Below are 19,558 nucleotides of genomic sequence, written 5' to 3'. Positions count from 1 at the left end.
ATTGAAGACGTGAAGTGTTTGTCTTCCAAATGCGTTCGGTGATGTCTTTTTTACTGTTAACATCTTCTTTGTCTATGCTTATGATCCCTGCCAAATTGCCCACAGAACAGCAACTCAAGTACATAAATTATGGGACCACATAGGCACCAATCACGTCAATTTGAGTCCAGATGTCTTGAGAGAGTTTTCTTTTTGCAAAATCAACACAATCACACCTAGATTAACTGGAACATTTGGAGGATGGGTTAGTCTGGATAATATATTTTTTTGGCTGATTTCCAGTTAACCAGAACTCCATTGATATTTCCCAACCCTGATGCAGAAAATCTTTATAAAATGTATTGATCCTCTTGATGCTCTTATCAAGGAGAGTGGAGATAATGGACAATTTCAGAGGCAGAAGCCAGTCATGTCATGGCAAGCATGTTGGACTTTGAGGCTTTGATATCCATCATATCCTTGCTTCTGACTCTAGCCAGGACCACATCCTCTGGTTCTCAATTTCCTCTACAAAGAAGATACAAAATAACTTTTCAGATTTGGTGCATCCCCATCAATCCTAAAGGAAATCAACCCTGAATATCCATTGAAAGGACTGATGCTGAAGCTGAAGCTCCAATACTTTGTCCACCTGATTCGAGGAGCTGACTCATTGGAAAAGACCCTGATACTGGGAAAGATTTAAGGCAGGAGGATAAGGGACGGCAGAGGATGAGATGATTGGATGGCATTGCCAACTCATGGTGATGAATCTGAGAAAACTCCAGGAGATAGCAGAGGTCAGAGGAGCCTAGCGTGCTGTAGTCCATGGGACTGCAAAGAGTTGGACATGACCTAGTGACTAAATAAGAACAAAACCAGATCTGAAAACTCCTTGGTTCCCAGCAGCAGTATTCATGCTCTTTCATTCCATTTGGTCATAGAGGTCAGTGAAGACTGTTTGGGACTCTGGGTTGCATCTACCCTCACAGTAAAAGCTGATCTTTAGATCTGTATTTGCTGGATGTCTAGTCGATATTCAAACATCTGTTCACATGGACTTAACTTCCCATGTCCTAGTTCTTTCTCCTCAAAGTGGAATGAAGAGTGAAAAAAAATGAAGTTACATGGACCGTAACCCATAGATGGTCTACAGTGCATGGATTCAAAATGCATGTCCTAATGTCTCTTGATGAAAGTGAAAGAGGAGAGTGAAAAAATTGGCTTAAAACTCAACATTCAAAAAACTAAGATCATGGCATCCAATCCCATCACTTCACAGCAAATAGATGGGGAAACAGTGACGGACTTTATTTTCTTGGGCTCCAAAATCACTGCAGATGGTGACTGCAGCCATGAAATTAAAAGATGCTTGCTTTGAATTTAAAAGATGCTATGACCAATTCAGACAGCATATTAAAAAGCAGAGAGGTTACTTTACCAATAAAGGTCCGTCTAGTCCAAGCTATGGTTTTTCCAGCAGACACGTATAGATGTGAGAGCTAGACAATAAAGAAAACTGAACACCAAAGAATTGATGCTTTTGAGCTGTGGTATTAGAGAAAACTCTTGAGAGTCCCTTAGATTGCAAGGAGATCAAACCAGTCAATCCTAAAGGAAATCAGTCCTGAATGTTCATTGAAAGGACTGATGCTGAAGCTGAAGCTCCAATACTTGGGTCACCTGATACAAAGAGCTGACTCATTGGGAAAGACCCTGATGCTGGGAAAGATTGAAGGCAGGAAGTGAAGGGGATGACAGAGGATGAGTTGACTGGATGGCATCACCAACTCGATGGACATGCGTTTGAGCAAGCTCCAGGAGTTGGTGACGGACAGGGGAACCTGGCATGCTGGAGTCCACGGGGTCACAAAGAGTCAGACAGGACTGAGTAACTGAACTGAACTGAACACAACTGGGGGAGTCCCAGAGGTGATGTTACAGAAAGCATCAGGACTGGGATATGGAGCCTAGACTCTGCTTCTGGTCCTGCCGAGGCAAGTGTTTCTTTCCATTCTAGTCTTGTCATCCAGTCCAAGTATAAGGCTGCTCTGGGGTCTCTGATAGACTGTGACCTCACCTTCTTAGACCAGAGTTTCTGAACCTCAGCAGTATTGGCACTGAGACTGAATACTTCTTGGTGGGGACCATTCTGTGCCTCATAGGATGTTGAGCAGCATCTCTAGATGACTTTGTCTCTGAGGTGATAATCAGAAAAGGGGTGGAGCCAAGTCATGCATCTTAGACTCTTTCTTTTTTCCCCTTGATGCCCAGTGAGTCATTTCTGTTCCTTCACTTAGCAGATGTACATTAATACTTGCTATGAACTAGGCATTGTCCCAGTTGCTAAGAACCTCAAGACACCATGCCCTGGCTCCAAGGGAGTCTCTTTAGGACTGTTTATGTGTCTGTCTCATTATGTACTTCATGGACCTCCACCACCCAGCTCTTTAACAAGAAGGGGACTTTCTGAGTAGAGTATGGCTTACGTGTGCACACCTGAGCATAGGGTGGGACTCCTTAGAGCAAATATGTCTTATGAGAACTCTAACATATAAAAAAAAAACAAGCCTAGATACCTGACCTTTTATTTATGATGAAGTCTAGGGGCTCTGTCTGAATTTCTGCTGAATTCTAATGAATTCTTCCCAGTTTCATGCAACATGCACATGGAAGACGACTCGACTGCCACTGAGGTCAGAGACAGGACTGAGTCCCATCCACAGATGCTGCACATACAAAGCTGCCAATTTCCTATAGGAAATCATTCACAGCTGCATTTATCCAGAGAATAGTTCCTCTACTTATGGGTAGAAATCACATGGACTAGTGCTTGGATACTCAGAGGTAAAGAGCGTTGAATTTGCCTCTGGCAGAAGCTGAGGAAGACTGAGAACAGACGTCATTCACAGCTGGGGACAAATGTCTTAGACGCCACCAAGCAGTTCCTTCTGCGTTTGCAGTCTGGAGGTTAACAGGCTGTCCCCAATACGCGACTGGAGACTTGTTCTCGGTGGCTGTTAGCACAGCCAAATCCATTTGCTTCAAATTCAAGAGTAAGGAAGCTGGTCTTTCATCAGAACTGAAGGGACTGCTGGCAGTTCAGCATGAATCCTTAATACACTTTCTTGTGTATCATTCTGTACTTATTAACCAACCAACCAATCAACCAACCAATAAAACAACAAAACATTAAAAAAAATACATTGACGCAACCAGCTATTATATGATTGTTCCTTTGAGACTAATAGATGTGAGCGTCCTTTGACTTGGAATGTTAATTGCTCAGCTGTAAAGTTTGACTGAAGACACTTATCTGATAAGCCTACAGTGCAACTTGCCCTTACCAGTTCTGTTGGCTTGAGAGAGAGCTGAGCTTAATAAAAACTGAAATAACTCAAGAAACTAACACAAGTGTCTGTTAGATTAGTTCCATGTTTCCCCCCAGAGTGTGTGTGTGGGAGGGGCTATCCTGGGTAGTACAAAGATGGTATTTAACTGGTATGCGATGACCAATCTTAATACTTTTAGTTCATATCGGAAAATACACACAACTACCAAATTAAGGTTGAGACTTCAGATACTATAATTTACGAAAAGAGTAGCTTCTTTAAGATAGAGATGATTTAAATAAAAGTATTAAGTAAAGAATGTACCCATGTGTGGACAAATACAGCAAAAAGCAGTAAGATGGTTCTCAAATGATGGAAGTTTGGAAAGAATAGATCAATTTATGACTATAAGGGTTTGATGAATTAGCAAAAAAAAACTATGAAAATCCATCAGTCAGTATATCTGCTCTTCCCATGTTACCATTCGCACTTTTTCTCCCAATGCATTATGTCTCCATTGACTTCAAATGGTTCCAGGAGGTATAGACATAGAATACTGTGTTGGTATGTAAAAATAAATCTACTATTCTTGCCAAGAGTACATCATTTATACTTATAAGGAGGCATTGTTTTTGAAGTAAGGATGTTTTCTCGGTTAATGAATAATATTAAATATCCAAGTAACGTCAATTCCACGGGGAAAAGTTTGAGATTATTGCACTGTGGATAGTGCCCTCATGTGGCCTTAAAGTCTAGCTACATTTAAAAACACACTTGTAAGTAATGAACCTTTAAATATGGCAGACAATGGCAGAAGGGACACATGGGGAAAGAGAACAACACAAGAAAATGTGATAATTTGCCATTAGCCAATTCTTTCATTGAGTGGAATGGGATACCAATATGGCGGATTAAATGTCTGATCGACTTTTCAGGAACATTCAGATATCCAACTTATCTAGGATATATTTTTGGTGGTAGTTTGAGTTAAAATGTTAACAAATCAAACAAGACATTTTCATTTTCAGTTTTATTTTTATCAAAACAAAATAATTTAACCATATAAAGAAGGAAATACATTTAAACAAACAACCAAGAAGCCAACAGCTTCTTGATTCTGAACAACGGATAGTGTAGTAAGTTCTAAAGTGTTGGCTGCATATATAAGTACTGAGTCATCCTCTAGGGCTCCAAGTGACAGAAGCTGATTATTTTCCCTGGCTCTTTTTCTTTCAGTGGTGAAGTAATACACTCAATGCCCTATACTACAGATTGAATTATGTGTATTCCCACATACATACAAAGCATGAATGAAAAGGATTGTACAGGGTACAGATCTAGCACATAGGATTTCTTGGGTCCTGACATCTAGGTTTAATGAGCATCTGGGAAAGAAGAGCAAAAAGCTGTGCTTACAGATTGAGAAATGTAGTGTTTCAAATGCCAAAAAGTCTCCCTCACAAGAGTTCTGGGAGTCACAATTGAAGTGAGAAAAAATACACAAGCCCTGTTTGCCATGGCTGTAGAAATATGACCCCCATAGAGCCAGGCAGGTCATTTTTTCCTCACCAGATTAAATTATGTCTGGAGATTTGAGCAGCAGTACATTCCGATAATGATGACAGCTTCCATAACTACAAAATCTGCTGCACCAGGCAGATTTTTGTGCAAAATGCAAATTTCTATGCTGGGAGAAAGAAATGAATAATGTGGTCATTCTAAGTAATGAATGTAAATGCAAGGAAATACATTTTGGCATGAGACAGAAATCATTCATCTGTCATGGCTAGAGCTGTGGTCACAATGCAATTGTACAAGGCCACTCTTCCCGTCTGAGCTCTAGAGGAGGGATTTTAGAAGAGGGATTTTAGATTTTAGTTTACCTTGCCCTTAGTTACCCATCCTGCTGTTGACAGGGTTTTGATTCAAACACAGAAGCACCAATCCCGTCTTTTTTTTTTTTTTTTAACCTCTTGGAAGATGAACCATAGGTTCTTCTGGGTTGTGAAGTGAGGGGATATTAGCTTGGTCCAGAATCTCAAATGCCATGAGTTGTCTCTATCATGAGGCATGAGTTGTCTCTATCAAATCTTACAACAAGGAGGCATGAGTTGTCTCCATCATGCCTTAAATCAAGGAAGATTCAGGTTGTCCATCAAAAAGCACATGACATTAAGAGCCACTTAACAGTATAGTTTGCCAAGAGTGGGGGAATGTGAAACCTCTTTTCACTATGCATCATCAACAAGTGAGATCTGGCCGGGTGTAGGTACAGCTGGAGGGGCACACTTGGTGGTATCTTGGGTATCACAGTTTATGGCATTTGTATACCTCGCTCCAAGAGAATAGGAAAGAAATCCAAGTGCACTTTATCTTTGTCTATGACAGCATCCTGGGAGTTATTCTCTGTGGGAGAAGCTGAGACACCCATTGGTTAAGACCCTTACCTCAAGCTACAATGAAATTAACAGCACTGGGGAGAAAGGGGAATCCCTGATTTTTAGACTCCAGTTTGCCCTGTTCTAAAATAAATTTGCTTTCCCTTAACCATTCCACAGCACACATTTGTACAGTCATAGCAGCAATGATCAATCAATAATACTGAAATTTTATTTTCAATAACCCAAACTGGGTTATAGTTCACCAATAATATCCTTAAAATGTACCCCTATAGTTGCAGTTCACTTTAAGAAAATCCTTAAGAACTTGAGAAAATTAAGACTTATAAAATCAGAGATTGTCTGTTGCTTTATAAAAGAATTTTTCATTAAAAAAAATTTACCTTGGGATGATTTTCAAGAGCCAAGTCCTCTAGGGTCATTCAACCTACATTTTTTAATTTGTTTTTCTTTTAATCCACTCAAATACAGCTTTTCACAAATTCATGTTGATATGAAGTAAGGTACACTTGTAAACATTGCCACTAACTAGCTAAAAGGACCTTCGGAGAGAGGAAAATTGGTGACCTGCTCACCTTTGTATGAGAGGCACAGAGAGTTAGGGATGGAATCAGCATTCTGCCATGTTTGATGGAGGTTGGGGTGTGACAGCCAGCAATGATGGGTTGCAGAAGGATCAAGCTCCCACCTGATTCTCCTGAGGTCATGCTATTGGGAGCTGTGATATACTGACCTCTGTACAGTGATGCAGCCAGCAACTCAGCAACCACCTAGGAAAGAAGGATCTAGACCATAGTTTTCCCCCTTGACCAGTGCCTCCCAAGACAAAGTAACTAGCTCATCCTACAGATACGCTGGCTTCCTCCCACACAGTAGTGTTCTGGTTTTGCTTCTAATTTTTACATTATAAGCCACCATTTAGAAATGGGTTGACTGCACCCCCCTAAACCTGGAACTCTGTGGAAAAAATTAGAAGGAGCTTCCCTGAGTCCACATTCTTCAAAAAAATGATAGTTGGATTTAGTTCCCCACATTCCCCTCCCAAACTTCTTGGGTGCAAGACTACTCCTCATGAGGCCCTCCTCCAAGCCACGCTCATGAGAATCAGGGCCCAGAGTAGTATTTAGTGCATCTAGTCTTACTCTCTCCTTCCTAGAAGGAGAAAAAGGTGCCAAAAGGGCATAAGTCTTCACCAAGATTCCCTAGCCAGCTCTGTACAAGGTCAGGCCTTCTCTCCTTCTTCCTCCAGGACTCAGACCACTTTGCTGAACCTTCTCTCACTACAGTGGCAAAGATAAATCAAAGGGTAGATCATTACATCACTTTTGTTCGGTTTAGAAAGTACAGGAAGCAAACGCTGAGCCTCCTTCTTATGTTTTCCTTGACTGGACTTGAAATCACTAGGCTATGTCGGAGCGCATCTGAAATGACCACTGCTGCTGCTAAGTTGCTTCAGTCGTGTCCGACTCTGTGCGACCCCATAGACGGCAGCCCATAAGTCTCCCCAGTCCCTGGGATTCTCCAGGCAAGAATGCTGGAGTGGGTTGCCATTTCCTTCTCCAATGCATGAAAGTGAAAAGTGAAAGAGAAGTCACTCAGTCGTGTCCGACCCTTAGCGACCCGACGGACTGCAGCCCACCAGACTCCTCTGTCCATGGGATTTTCCAGGCAAGAGTACTGGAGTGGGGTGCCATTGCCTTCTCCCAAGTTTCTGTATAAACAACCCTAAAATTGGAAACTTCACTTGAAGACTCTTGAAATCTGACCGTCCTTCATCACAGACAAGGATGCATTAAAGCATCTTTGTACCGTGCGAGATGTTTCACGTTGCCTTTGAACTATGTCATAGGAGCATCCTTACATCAAAGTGAAGCCAAAAGAGTTGGGCTATAAATTCCAAATGGTACAAAAATCATACCAAAAGCAAGTATAAAATTTTATTGAAATGCAGCAGTGTGGATCTCCTGAAGTTTCTCCTCTCCCATTTAAAGAGGAAAAGAGTGTGGTAACTTGGAGGCTTTGCTCACCACTGACGTACATCAGCTATTTTCTTCTGCACAGGGGTGCATGGGCTTGGAATCCTGGGGAATTTTCTCTGTGCTGTTCTGACTTGCACAATACAGAGGCTGATTTAATTTGACAGCAAAGTAACACCAAGCCCCCAAAATAAAATTACCAAGATGTAAAACAGCGTCAAAACTCCAATTAGTTTTGTAACCTTGAAGCTTCTGGAGGAAATCTGAAAGTCTCCTATCACGATGAGCAGGCATCAATTTAAGCTGCAGAGATTACTAAAATGTAACCCTCTAATTGAAATTGCTCAGAGCACAATATGACAGAAAGAATTGGAGGAAAACAAGTGAATTTTCCCCCTCAAAAATGACTCATTACAGAGACTGTTCTATCAACTTTTAACACAATGTTCCTTTTGCAAGAGCTGGAAAAACCAAGGGTTCCAGAGGTCTCCACAGAAAAGGCACCAGGAACACAAGCTAAACATGCTGTGTCATTGAATCACACTTAAGCATTGACCATTTGTGCAACATTGAAAGACACTCGGTATTTCACCAAATCATAGGCATTTTGAAGTATATTTACAACTTCCACTAAGGAGGCAAATTACTGAGACCAAACTTCAGTTTTTGGAGGAATCTGGAATGAACAGAAGTATCTCACTGCCCAGTTCACACCCCAGCTCCTTTGCAAGCTCCCCCAACTTTCCCAAGTACCATTAACCTCTTTGAAGCCAACCCCAAGCTCACTGATGGAGGAGACCTGTCACCTTGACCCTGGTTCAGAAGCAAGTCAATTGTGGCTCTCTGGGTCAATGCAGTGAGGAACCAAAGCAGAGGACACAGCTAGGAGTCAAGCCACAGTCCTCGTGCAAGTCAACCCTTCTCACACTGTGTTTCACTGCCACCTGTGCCCTGCTGGCACCTTGTGAGCAGGGCATCTGGGGAGGAGTGAGGCTGAGCTTGGGTTTCAGAGTAGGTTGGGGAGATCTTAGAAAGACCCCCAGATGGCTTTCCTCTCTGCAGGGGCTTCATGAATAGAGTTCATTTCTGCCGCCCACTTGATGGCATTGACTGAAAAGCATCAACCGTCTTTGATGACAGACACCATCTTTCTCTGGAAGCATCAGATTTCTATCACTAACCGATCTTCATCATCGCTGCTGGTGTCACTGGACTCCACACGAGTTTGCTTTCTCATTCCTTCCAAACTTCTCTTCCTGAGGGTTTTCAAAGAGGCTGCAGGGATCTCTGTGGGCAGCCCTGGGTTAGAAGGGACAGCATCATCCTTTAGAGCCATGAATCCAGTTCCTTGACATCTCACACTGTCAGGTCCTACCGGAGGGCAAGGGACCAGCCCTTCCCTACACCCACATTGCCCCCCAGAAGGAAAACATGACTTGTGTTTCCCTTCCTCTTGGTGTGAACTAGCTGAACCTGGTCCTAAAGCTGGTATTTCAAGATGAATTTTTCCAGTGGACCCTGGTGTAACTGAACCTGAAATTCTCTGCCCAGATGAAGGCTTCCCTGGCAAGAGGTTTGGGGACACGCCCTCTGCTATCATTTTTCTGTCTGGAGAGCTTTGTGTGAGAGTCTCCTCTTCACCCTGGCTGTGGTCTTGAGGTTCCACACTGTGAATTCCCAGGGTTGTGTGACCTGCTCTTGCCCCCAGGGAAGGACAGATGGCAACTGCAGAGGTAGCAAGGTCATGGCCGAGAGAGGTTCCTTTGGACACAAAGGAAGAAGGCTCTTGAGCATCTGAGGAAACGCGTGGTGTGGGGTCTGCTGAGATGTGCTGCTGGGAGGGCAGCAGGTGAGTCTCCAATGATCCCATGTCAAGACCTTTGCTGCAGGCTGGAAGTCTGTCATTAGCCCCCAAGGAGTCAGATGGCAGAGATAAACTTGACCCCACAGCCGTGATTAAAGGACAACCAGCCCCATGCTCACCAGAAGATGAAATCTCCTGCAACAAAGTGCAAAGGAAAATAAATGGAGGGAAAAAAAGGTTAATTGGTACCAAAAAACTTGTGGTCAGAGATGTGGTCCTCGATGAGAACAAGGTCTGGAGGTCCTGATTCTTTACCGAGTGTGAACAAAGTTCGACACAAAGTTCTCCTCAGTTCCCATTAATAACTAATAGATGCATTAACTCCAGGAGAGTTCCCTGTTGACACAAAATAAGCTATTGAGACTGCTCTGCAACTTTATCTGGACTTAAGAAAAATCAGTCACTCAGTTATCCAACCAGTTCTGAGCATCCGATTTTAGATCATTACTTCATGTGTGCTACGCGATGTGTGTGTGTATGCTCAGTCCTGTCCGACTCTTTGCCACCCCCTGACTGTAGCCCACCAGACACCTCTGTTTTGGGGGATTCTCCAGACAAGAAAATGAGTGGGTTGCCATTTTCTCCTCCAGGGGATCGTCCCAACCCAGGGATCAAACCTGCATCTCCTGCACTGGCAGGTGGGTTCTTTACCACTGCCATCAACTGGGAAGCATCTTTATTCAGGTATTAATTATTAAGGGACTTGGGATTTTTTTTAATCGACTATGATGAGATCATCCCAATGGTTCACGGTCCACTCATTCAGCACCATGTTTGAGGCACCTGTTTGCCTCAAGGAGCTTTATGTGCCAGGAAACTTCTCTAGGTGTCCTGAGTGAGTTCCGCCACACTGGATATTAACAAGAAAAAGAGAGGCATAAATCTAGACCACAGATGGGTACAGACAACTCAAAATCACAATTCCCACCTTTGCAATTGGTCTGTCTGTATCCTTGATGGTTCTTAAGCTTGTGTTAGAACAGAAACTCCTGGAGACGTGTCCGCTCTCCTCCTCCTCCTCCTCTCTGTTCTCAATGCAAACAGATGATTCCGAGGTGACACAAGAGGGCTCCCCTGACAGATTCAGACCTGAAGTGGGGACACACAGATACATGCCTGAAATTATAAAAGCAGCCAGTAGCCACTTCCCAGGGGCTGACCTGTGTCTTCAATACCAGCTCCGAGCTCATCAACTGCATCCTACATGGCATGTCCGCCAACTTGATTGACCTTGAATCAGTTCCCATGGCCAAATAAAATGTCTCCACTTCTGCTAAGGAGAAAGATGGAAAAACCAATTCCCAAGGTAGAAAAATCCCTTGATTACAGATATTTAAAAAAATATTTCATGTGGATCTTTTTTATTATTATTATTAGAGTCATCTTCCTTGCCACATTGGTTAATTTTGGATTGGCTTGAATTCTGTGGTCATTCAACTGAGGCCAGAGTAGAAATATTGAGAAAGGAAATTTCCCTGTCATGTTGGACGTCTCGATCCCCATCAGAGCACTGACAGCAGGAGGGTGATGGGTTTTTGTGTTGCTGTTGTTTTGTGGTGGTTCTTCTGACGAGTGTGGAAAGAGGGCTGCCAAAGACATGGCCTTGACAATCCCCACCAAATATCATCTCCCTTTCAAGGGAACCTTACTCTCTCTTCCATTTTATCATTTTGGCCTGGGATACAGGTCAGAAGGATCATGGAATTTCAAAGCATGTAGATCCTATCATGAGAGCAGAGCAGAAAAGCATTCTGTAAGGACTGTGTCGCCAGAGAAAAGGATTCAAGCCACTTTTCAGTTTATGAACTTTAAAAAAACTTTGCGTGCTGCAGTCCATGGGGTCACAGAGTCAGATATGTCTAGGCGACTGAACAACAACATAGCTGATTTACAATTTTGTGCCAATCTCTGCTGTACAGCAAAGTGACTCGGTTATACACATATGCATGCTAAGTCACATCGGTCTGAAACCCTGTGGCCCATAGCCAGCCAGGCTCCTCTGTCCATGGGATTCTCCAGGCAAGAATACTAGAGTGGGTGGCCATGCCCTCCTCCAGGGGATCTTCCCAACCCAGGAATCAAACTTGCGTCTCTTATGTCTCCTGCGTTGGCAGGCGGGTTCTTTACCACTGAGCCACCTGGGAAGCCCTAGACATATATAGACGTTCTTTTTTACATTCTTTTCCATTATAGTTCATCATAGGGTATTGAATGTAGTAGAGCTCCATGTGCTCTACAGCAGGACCTTGTTTATCCATCCTATACATAATAGTTTACATCTGCTAATCCCACACTCCCAGTCCTTCCTTCCCCCACCCCTCCCCCCTTGTCAATCTACTTTTAAATCTATTTTTATTTTGATTAACATTACACATGCATAGGGTTTTTCTTAAAGTTGTTTTTCTCCTTAAGAAAAACAGCCACACCTGCCCACCCACTCATTTTTTTCCCACTTGGGATTCCTTTCACGTTTATCTCCTTCTCTCCTAAGAACAAGTGTGTAGCATTACTTCTAGATTCCCCTTTTTCACTTTGGAGAACAGCGGATGATGTCATGAGGGGAGAGGCGGGTTTAGAACCCTCATCCATAAGCCTCATCACCCCCACCCAAGGGCACACATCCCTCCCCTCTCTCCTCTCTTCAGTTATATATGACTATGCTGTCAAGATTTTGTTGAGGATATGCAATGTTTACATCATTATGTTCAGGAACATGCTTTTCACCAAAGTCAGGTGGTGTACTATGATTGCCTTTCTTGCCAACACTGTTTTTCCTGGAATTTTTTCGTTATTTTGTCTTCTTCTGCCTAGTTTTTGTATGAATTAATTACCAAAACCACCTCCCATTTCTTTCCCAATTGTCTTTTATTTCATTGTTTTCATTCATTTAATTGACTTGGAAACATCTCACTCAGAACTTTCTGACCTACTCCCAGTACCACTGCTCCCTAGGCCCAAAGAGGGGCTGAGCCAATGCATCTCCCTACAGCCCCATCCTAACAATTTTCTTCACCTCTGGTTCCTGGATACCCCCCCACACACACACACACACAGAGACACAGACACACACACACACACACACACACACACACACACTTGTTTTTCCTGGTTTTACTCTCTTTGCGTTCTTTCCTAATGCAAAACTTCCGGCAATTTCATGAGAAAGGGTGAAATAAAATTCTTTAGGCTTTAACTAGAGGCTTGTCTGGGTATAGCTGTCTGAATTAAAATTCATCTTCCTTCAGAACTAAAGATGTGGCTCCACAGAGCTCTAGCTGTTGAGAAGTCTGGAGCCAACATGATTTACTGTTCCCAATCCTTTGAAGGAAACGGTTTTGTTTTTCTCTCTGGAAACTTCTAAGCTCCTTTTTATGACAGTGTCACTATGATCCTGCGTTTATTTCCATTCATTGTCTGTATACTTTAAATGGGTCCTTTCTATCTGAACTATGTCTTTATGTTTTACAAAAATGTATTATTTGATATATTTTTTCCTTATGTTTTTTCTTTTTTAGCTAGAACCGCTCTTACTTGGAGAGGGAAATGGCAACCCACTCTAGTCTTCTTGCCTGGAGAATCCCAGGGACGGGGCAGCCTGGTGGGCTGCCGTCTGTGGGGTCACACAGAGTCGGACACGACTGAAGTGACTTAGCAGCAGCAGCAGCAGAAGCTCTTACTAGGTTATTAGACCTCTTGAGTTAACCCCCTATTTTTCTTTTCTCTCCTATTTTCTATTTCTTTTCTTTTGGGGGAATTCCTTCAACTTTCTATTCCAACTTATAAGTGTCTGTGTCTGTTGTTGTTCAGCTGCTGAGTCGTGTCTGACTCTTTGTGACCCCATGGCCTGTAGCACGCCAGGCCTCCCTGTCCTTCACCATCTCCCAGAGTTTGCTTAAACTCATGTCCATCGAGTCAGTGACGCCATCCAACTGTCTCATCTTCTGTCGCCACCTTCTCCTCTTGTCCTCAATCTTTCCCAGCATCAGAGTCTTTTCCAATGAGTTGGTTCTTTGCATCAAGTGGCCAAAGTAGTGGAGCTTCAGCTTCAGCATCAGTCTTCCTTAAAGGAAGTACTGAATGTCTGTATCATGTTTCTAATTTCCAAGAGCCCATTCTTGGAATAATTAATTATTCCAAGATTATTAATTATTCCGATATTAATAATATTAATTAATTAATATTATTGATTATTATTATTGTCCCTTCTTTATAGCATCCTGTTACTACTTCATGGCTCCAGCATCTTCTTGTCTGTCTCAAGCAAGATGTTGCCATTGTTGTCATTGCTGAAACTTGCCTGTCCCTACACTATCTTCTAGGTTCCTTTGTTTCTGTTTGCTTTTATCTCTCTTTCATATTTAAAGGCTTCCCTGAGATATCCAGCAATCTATCTGCCCATGTTTTAGAAATAGGTACTGAAAAGCTGGTTAGAAACTCTACAAATGTGAAGTGTCCTTTGTGGACCTCCCTGCAGGGTTATCTTGTCGCCTTGTTGACATGGAAAACCCTGAAGTCATCCACTTTGGGTCTCCACACAGGCTAGTCAACTTCTGCAGAAGGAGTTCTCTGATGTCCTGCCTGGAAAGTGTAAGGCAGGTATTAGCATTCTGCAGGCTGAATTGGGATTGGGCAGGGAGGGGCTCAGCACTCAGTGCCAACCTTTGGTTAAACCCTCTGTTTTCAACCTAGTCCCCAGCTCTCCAGCATTTTGTAGGGTCTCCAGAGACTAAGCCCCAAGCATTATTTGGGGGTGACAGTGAAGGATGTGACCAGGATCTGAGAATCAGTGGTGGAGTGGAGGATTCAACGGGGTGGGGAGTGGTCAACTCCTGTTTTCAGTCCCACCTGGTACCATGAATTTCTTTTTATCCAGGATTTGACCACTGTTAAATCAGGATAAAGTTCGCTTGGGTCTGCTACTCAGTGACCATTCAGCCTCTGCATTCTAATCCCCACAACCATGGCACTATTTCTTCTCTGGTTACCTAGTCCCCGTAGGCCTGGACATTCCAAACACATTCCTCACTAACTTCTGGGTTTTTAGAGGAAAGTAGAAGAAAGTGAACATGCTCTCTCCTCTATCTTGAACCCAAAGGAACAGATTCACTTTTTATACCTCTGGGACAGGTCACTAGATGACCTGAGCACACTAATCTTGAGCAAATCAGCTTAAACATCTATCCAAGTTGCAGTGATTTGGCAAAGGAAGTTGTGATGTTCCCTTTAATACAATCTTTACTTGAGCACCACAATACCACAATCATCTAAAGACATAGCACCAGGATTTTGGTATTTCATTTGTCCACTCAACAAACATGTTTTGGGCTCCTCCAAGGAACCAGGCACCATGTTCAACCCTAAGGAATCAGAGAACAAGACCAAGATGCCCTGGTTCTTATGAGACTTTGCTCCAACAAGGAAGAGAAACAGAGGCATGTAAGATAATTGAGGTTGTGATGGGGGTCAAGAAGGAAAGAAATGGGGGGTGGGTACTCCAGGGAGGACAAATACAGAGGAGGCTATGACAGAGATGCAGTAAACAGGGAAGGGAGAATGATACTGCGAGTGATAACAAACAGTATTATAGAGAGTAACAGTATCCAAGGGGCAGATTACAGAGAGTAACTGGGGGTGGGACAGTTAACTGGCTTGCCTAGTAGAGGAAGGAATCTCTGATACGGTGACACCTGAAATGAGACCTTCAGGATCAGGAAGAACCAGCCCTCAAAGGCCATTCCAGACAAAGGAGAAACAGAGGCAGGGGCCCTGCAGTGGGATGGACCCAGTGGAAGGAGGCTTTGCTGGAAGCACAGTGGAGAGCAGAGGGCTCAGGTCTTGTAGGATACAAGAAGCCCTGAGAAGGGGTTAGATTTTTTTCATCATTCATTGTGAAGAAACCAGTGTTTCCATCAAGAAGTCTACATCCTCTAAAGATGTACATGGTTACTATACAGAGACTGAATTAGGGGAGAGGGCAGTGCGGTGGGAAAACCAGTTACAAGGTTCCCAGCATCATCTAGGGGAGTAGGGGGATGGTACGGCTAGGGCAGTGGGGCAAGAAATGGAGAACATAGATCTGAGATCATTTTCATTCTCACCTATGAAAAACCACCCAAAGACAATAATGATGAAAGACATTTCTAGAGTCCCAGCGTCTACCAGGCCCATGGGCCTCATTCTAAGTGGATTAAGCCGTGTCCCCACAGTGACAAAACCACCAGGCAATTCATTCAATTCAATGAAGAGTAAAAACCAATTAGTATAGAGAAAATAATCAGATTGGTCAAGCGTCTTCTCAGCAGGTTGGGCTTTTGAGCTTAACGAAAAGGCCATGTGCGCCTTTGACCAATAACTTCTGACTCATCGGAGAAAGGACGGGGAGAAAATCCATTGATTTAATTTGCTTGTGACCTACAGTCTACAGAGAAAAGAGAGTTATCTTTAATCATTGTGAAAAATGCCCAAATAATGTCACTAAAGTGTGTTAAATGAATTGAGATTCTTGGGAAAGGACAGCACCCTTGCTTTTAGATGGATGGCCCTTTCCAAAAACTTTTCAGGTCCAATGTTAAAGCACAGAACAGGGTCCTGTTTATCTTCTGGCATCACTCTATGAATCACTTCATACATCTTCAGAAATGGTGGATTCCACTGTCCTATGGCAATCTTTGCAGATTCAACCGCTTTTATGCAATCATCATCATCTTATCATTAGAGAACTCATCTCTCACCACAGCTCTGCATGCCGTTCTACTCCCCACCCCACCCCCCGATTAACGGCTGCATGTTTAATAATTTCCCTCAGAAATAACTGCCAAACCACATGGAAAGACGAAGAGATTGCTTAGTGTAGCAGCAAATTTATATTTAGCCATCTCAAAACAGCAATAGGAAACTATAAATAATTAGAAGGAAAATGGAATGAAGAAATGATACCATGAAACTTACAGCTTAACTGGTGACACCCTTAATGCCAAGCCTCCTGCCAGCTATGTCATAGCAAGGCCATATCAAAATGCTAATAGATATATTACTCAAATATCATTATCTGGAAATGTAAGTAAATTGATGCCTTTTCATCAGTTGTCCCAAACCACCCCAAACCTCCATGAATTTAGAGTCCAAAGATGATGAATTATAAGGAAGGAGTAAAAAGGAGTCTTCCACGTGGGCCTCATTAAGTAAACTGTAAGTGCCAACAAGATCCCAGGAGAAACCGCCAGACTACTAATTTAACTGAGATGAAATTGTTTACAAGCATCCCTGCCACTGAAAGATGCACAATGTGCTAGCAATTAAAATTTACAATTAAAAATAATAAAAATAATAAAATAAAATAAAATTTGCAATTAATTCAGGAAAGCTGGACAGAGCTCTAAATGGAGTCACTAAGTGGGCAGTTATTTGCTCACATTCCAAATACTAGTTGAGCCCATTTTTTTGAGTCCATATTTTTGCTTTGTTTTGTTGTTGTTGCTTTTTAAACTTGAAAAAATATTTATTTTTGGCTACACTGGGTCTTCATTGCAGCCCTTGGGCTTTCTCTAGTTGCAGTGAGCAAGGGCTACTCTTTGTTGAAGTGACTTCTCTTGTTGGGGTGGCTTCTCTTGTTGCAGAGCACAGACTGTAAGCACCAAGGTTCAGTACTTGTGGTTCACAGGCTTAGTTGCCCTGTGGCATGTGGAATCTTTCCAGACCAGGGATCAAACCCGCGTCCCCTGCATTGGCAGGAGGATTCTTATCCACTGTACCACCAGGGAAGTCCTTGAGTCCCTATTTCTTGAGTCTATTTATGAGTCCATATGATTGTGCCTAAATATTTATTATTGACCACAGTCAACACTCTGCCAGGAACTGTGCTGAACACAGGCAATTTATTCAGTGACCGAGGCAGACACCTTTATGGAAATGACAGTCTAATGGAGAAATTCAGCCAGCAAATCATTACAACAAAAAATGATCTACAAATAACAAATGCTAGAAAAGATGTGGAGAAAAGGGAACCCGCCTGCACTTGTCAGTTGAAATATTAATTGGTACAGTCACTCAGAAGAACATTGTTGAGGTTCCTTAAAAAACTAAAAGTAGAGCTACCATATGATCCAGCAATCCCACTCCTGGGCATATATCCAGAGAAAACCATGGTTCAAAAGGATACATACACCCCAATGTTCATTGCAGAGCTGTTTATAATAGCTAAGACATGGAAGCAACCTAAATGTCCATCAAAAGATGAATGGATAAAGATGATGTGGTATATATGTACAATGGAATACTACTCAGCCATAAAAAAGAACAAAATAATGTCATATGCAGCAACATGGATGGACCTGGAGATTATCATAATAAATGAAGTCAGTCAGAAAGAGAAACACCATATGATATCACATATATGAAGAATCTAAAATATGACACAAATGAATTTGTCTACAAAACAGAAACAGAGTCACAGACAGAGATCAGACTTGTGGTTGCCAAGTGGGAGGGGACTTGGAGGAAGGATGGATTGGGAGTTTGTGATTAGCAGCTGCAAACTACTATATACAGGATGGATAAACAACAAGGTCCTACTGTACAGCACAGAGAACTATATCCAATATCCTGTAACAAATCATAATGGAAAAGAATGTGAAAGAAATATTTTAAAAAATAAAATTTCAATCAAAAAAAAAAATCACCAAGTAGATGTAGCAAATGCTAGAAGGAAAAAGCAGAGGGTGCAATAAGATGGTACAAGGGGGTCCTGACCCCACCTGTATCCATGAACAGGAGTAAAACCATGTACACTATAAAACCGTTAACCCACACCACTTGTTTGGGGCTGGTTTTGTCTCTACCGAGTCTGAATCATTCATTCGAGTAGTTATTCAACCAATATTTTTAAGGCTCTCTGGCACACCAGATTGGACTAACATTTTTTGCAAGTAAATCCATTTGTTTCTGCAATTCTATTACAATTTCTGTTTTGAGGAACTCCAGAGAAGAAAAAAGTACAGTTGAAAATGAGGGAAGGAAGAAGCTTTATTTGCAGGCAGAGGCTGGGGACATTCATTCCAATCAGAAAATGATCAGAAGTGGGTGGGCCGTGGGCGATAGGGAGCAAGTAGTGCCCGACTCCAGTTCCATAGATGGACAGGGACTGAAGAGAGAGAACCAGGAAAAGGTATTTATCCAGAGCAGCCTTGGGCATTTTTGTGCTATCCTAATGCAATCATCGGAAAGTTGGCCTCTAACTAATCACAAATGAATCTTTTATTCAGAAACACTTTCCTTGTGGCTCTCATCTCTTTTCTATTACTCTGATGAAAGGCAATCAGGACAAGAAATCTTCCTGCACAGAAATTCTTTACCTAAACTATGCTTAGTGGAAATTGCTGTTTAAAATCTTGCTTGAAGTTAACAGTTGGATCCTGTCCAGACAACAAGAGAGTGACTTTACAATGGAGAGTGAAAATAGAATGATGAAATCATGTCAGGAAAAGAGACGATCAAAGAAATGACCACCTGAGACTTTAAATGCCAAGACTGAACACAGCCCATGCACCCTCCGTATCGTTATTTTAAAAGTTTCCTGTTGCTAAATGCAATTGTCTATGAAGGTCCCTTCCCCAGGACCTAATTGATACACTCAGGATGGCTTCTCATCTTTCCTTGAGATTTACACCTTGGAAGAAGAAATCACTCTATTGCAGCAATTCCAGAGCTTGCCAACTTAACTATTAATAATAGCTTTAGGGAAAGAATGAATACTTCTCTATTAATTCTAATGAGAAAAGATGTAGGAAAGTCATTAGCTCCTGTCAGAGGAGGACAGCGAAGGCAAAGTGGGAGTAGAGCCCAGGAGAGACCCCTCCTCCTCCTTCCAAATTCTTCCGGACGCTCAGGAACATGCTGAGGACTCCTGTGAGAACAGAAGGGGAGAAGGTTGCTGGCCTGAGGCCCTGAATCACCAAAAGAAACCACTATAGAAAACCAGGAAAAAAGGCACAGTCTCCCTTTACTCTGGGG

At 42.5% G+C, this 19,558-nt stretch overlaps 1 protein-coding gene across 2 annotated transcripts in view; it reads right to left on the bottom strand.

Annotated features, from left to right (window-relative positions):
• Nucleotides 1–4,332: 4,332 nt before the first annotated feature.
• ZNF831 (zinc finger protein 831) overlaps nucleotides 4,333–19,558 on the bottom strand; it is a 108,526-nt gene continuing 93,300 nt past the window's right edge. For both annotated transcript variants that reach the window (XM_055434015.2, XM_088843908.1), the window contains exons 5-6: nucleotides 10,479–10,639; nucleotides 4,333–9,685 (exon numbers count right to left, since the gene is read on the bottom strand). In XM_055434015.2, the coding sequence (XP_055289990.2) occupies nucleotides 8,849–9,685; nucleotides 10,479–10,639 (998 nt within the window). In that variant the 3' untranslated portion in view covers nucleotides 4,333–8,848. The remainder of the gene's footprint in view (nucleotides 9,686–10,478; nucleotides 10,640–19,558) is intronic.

Source organism: Moschus berezovskii, chromosome 15 (assembly GCF_049115385.1).
Source record: "Moschus berezovskii isolate FMDL1 chromosome 15, NW_MosBer_1.0, whole genome shotgun sequence".
Classification (NCBI taxonomy): Eukaryota; Metazoa; Chordata; class Mammalia; order Artiodactyla; family Moschidae; genus Moschus; species Moschus berezovskii.
This window is presented reverse-complemented; position numbering and strand designations above follow the sequence as displayed.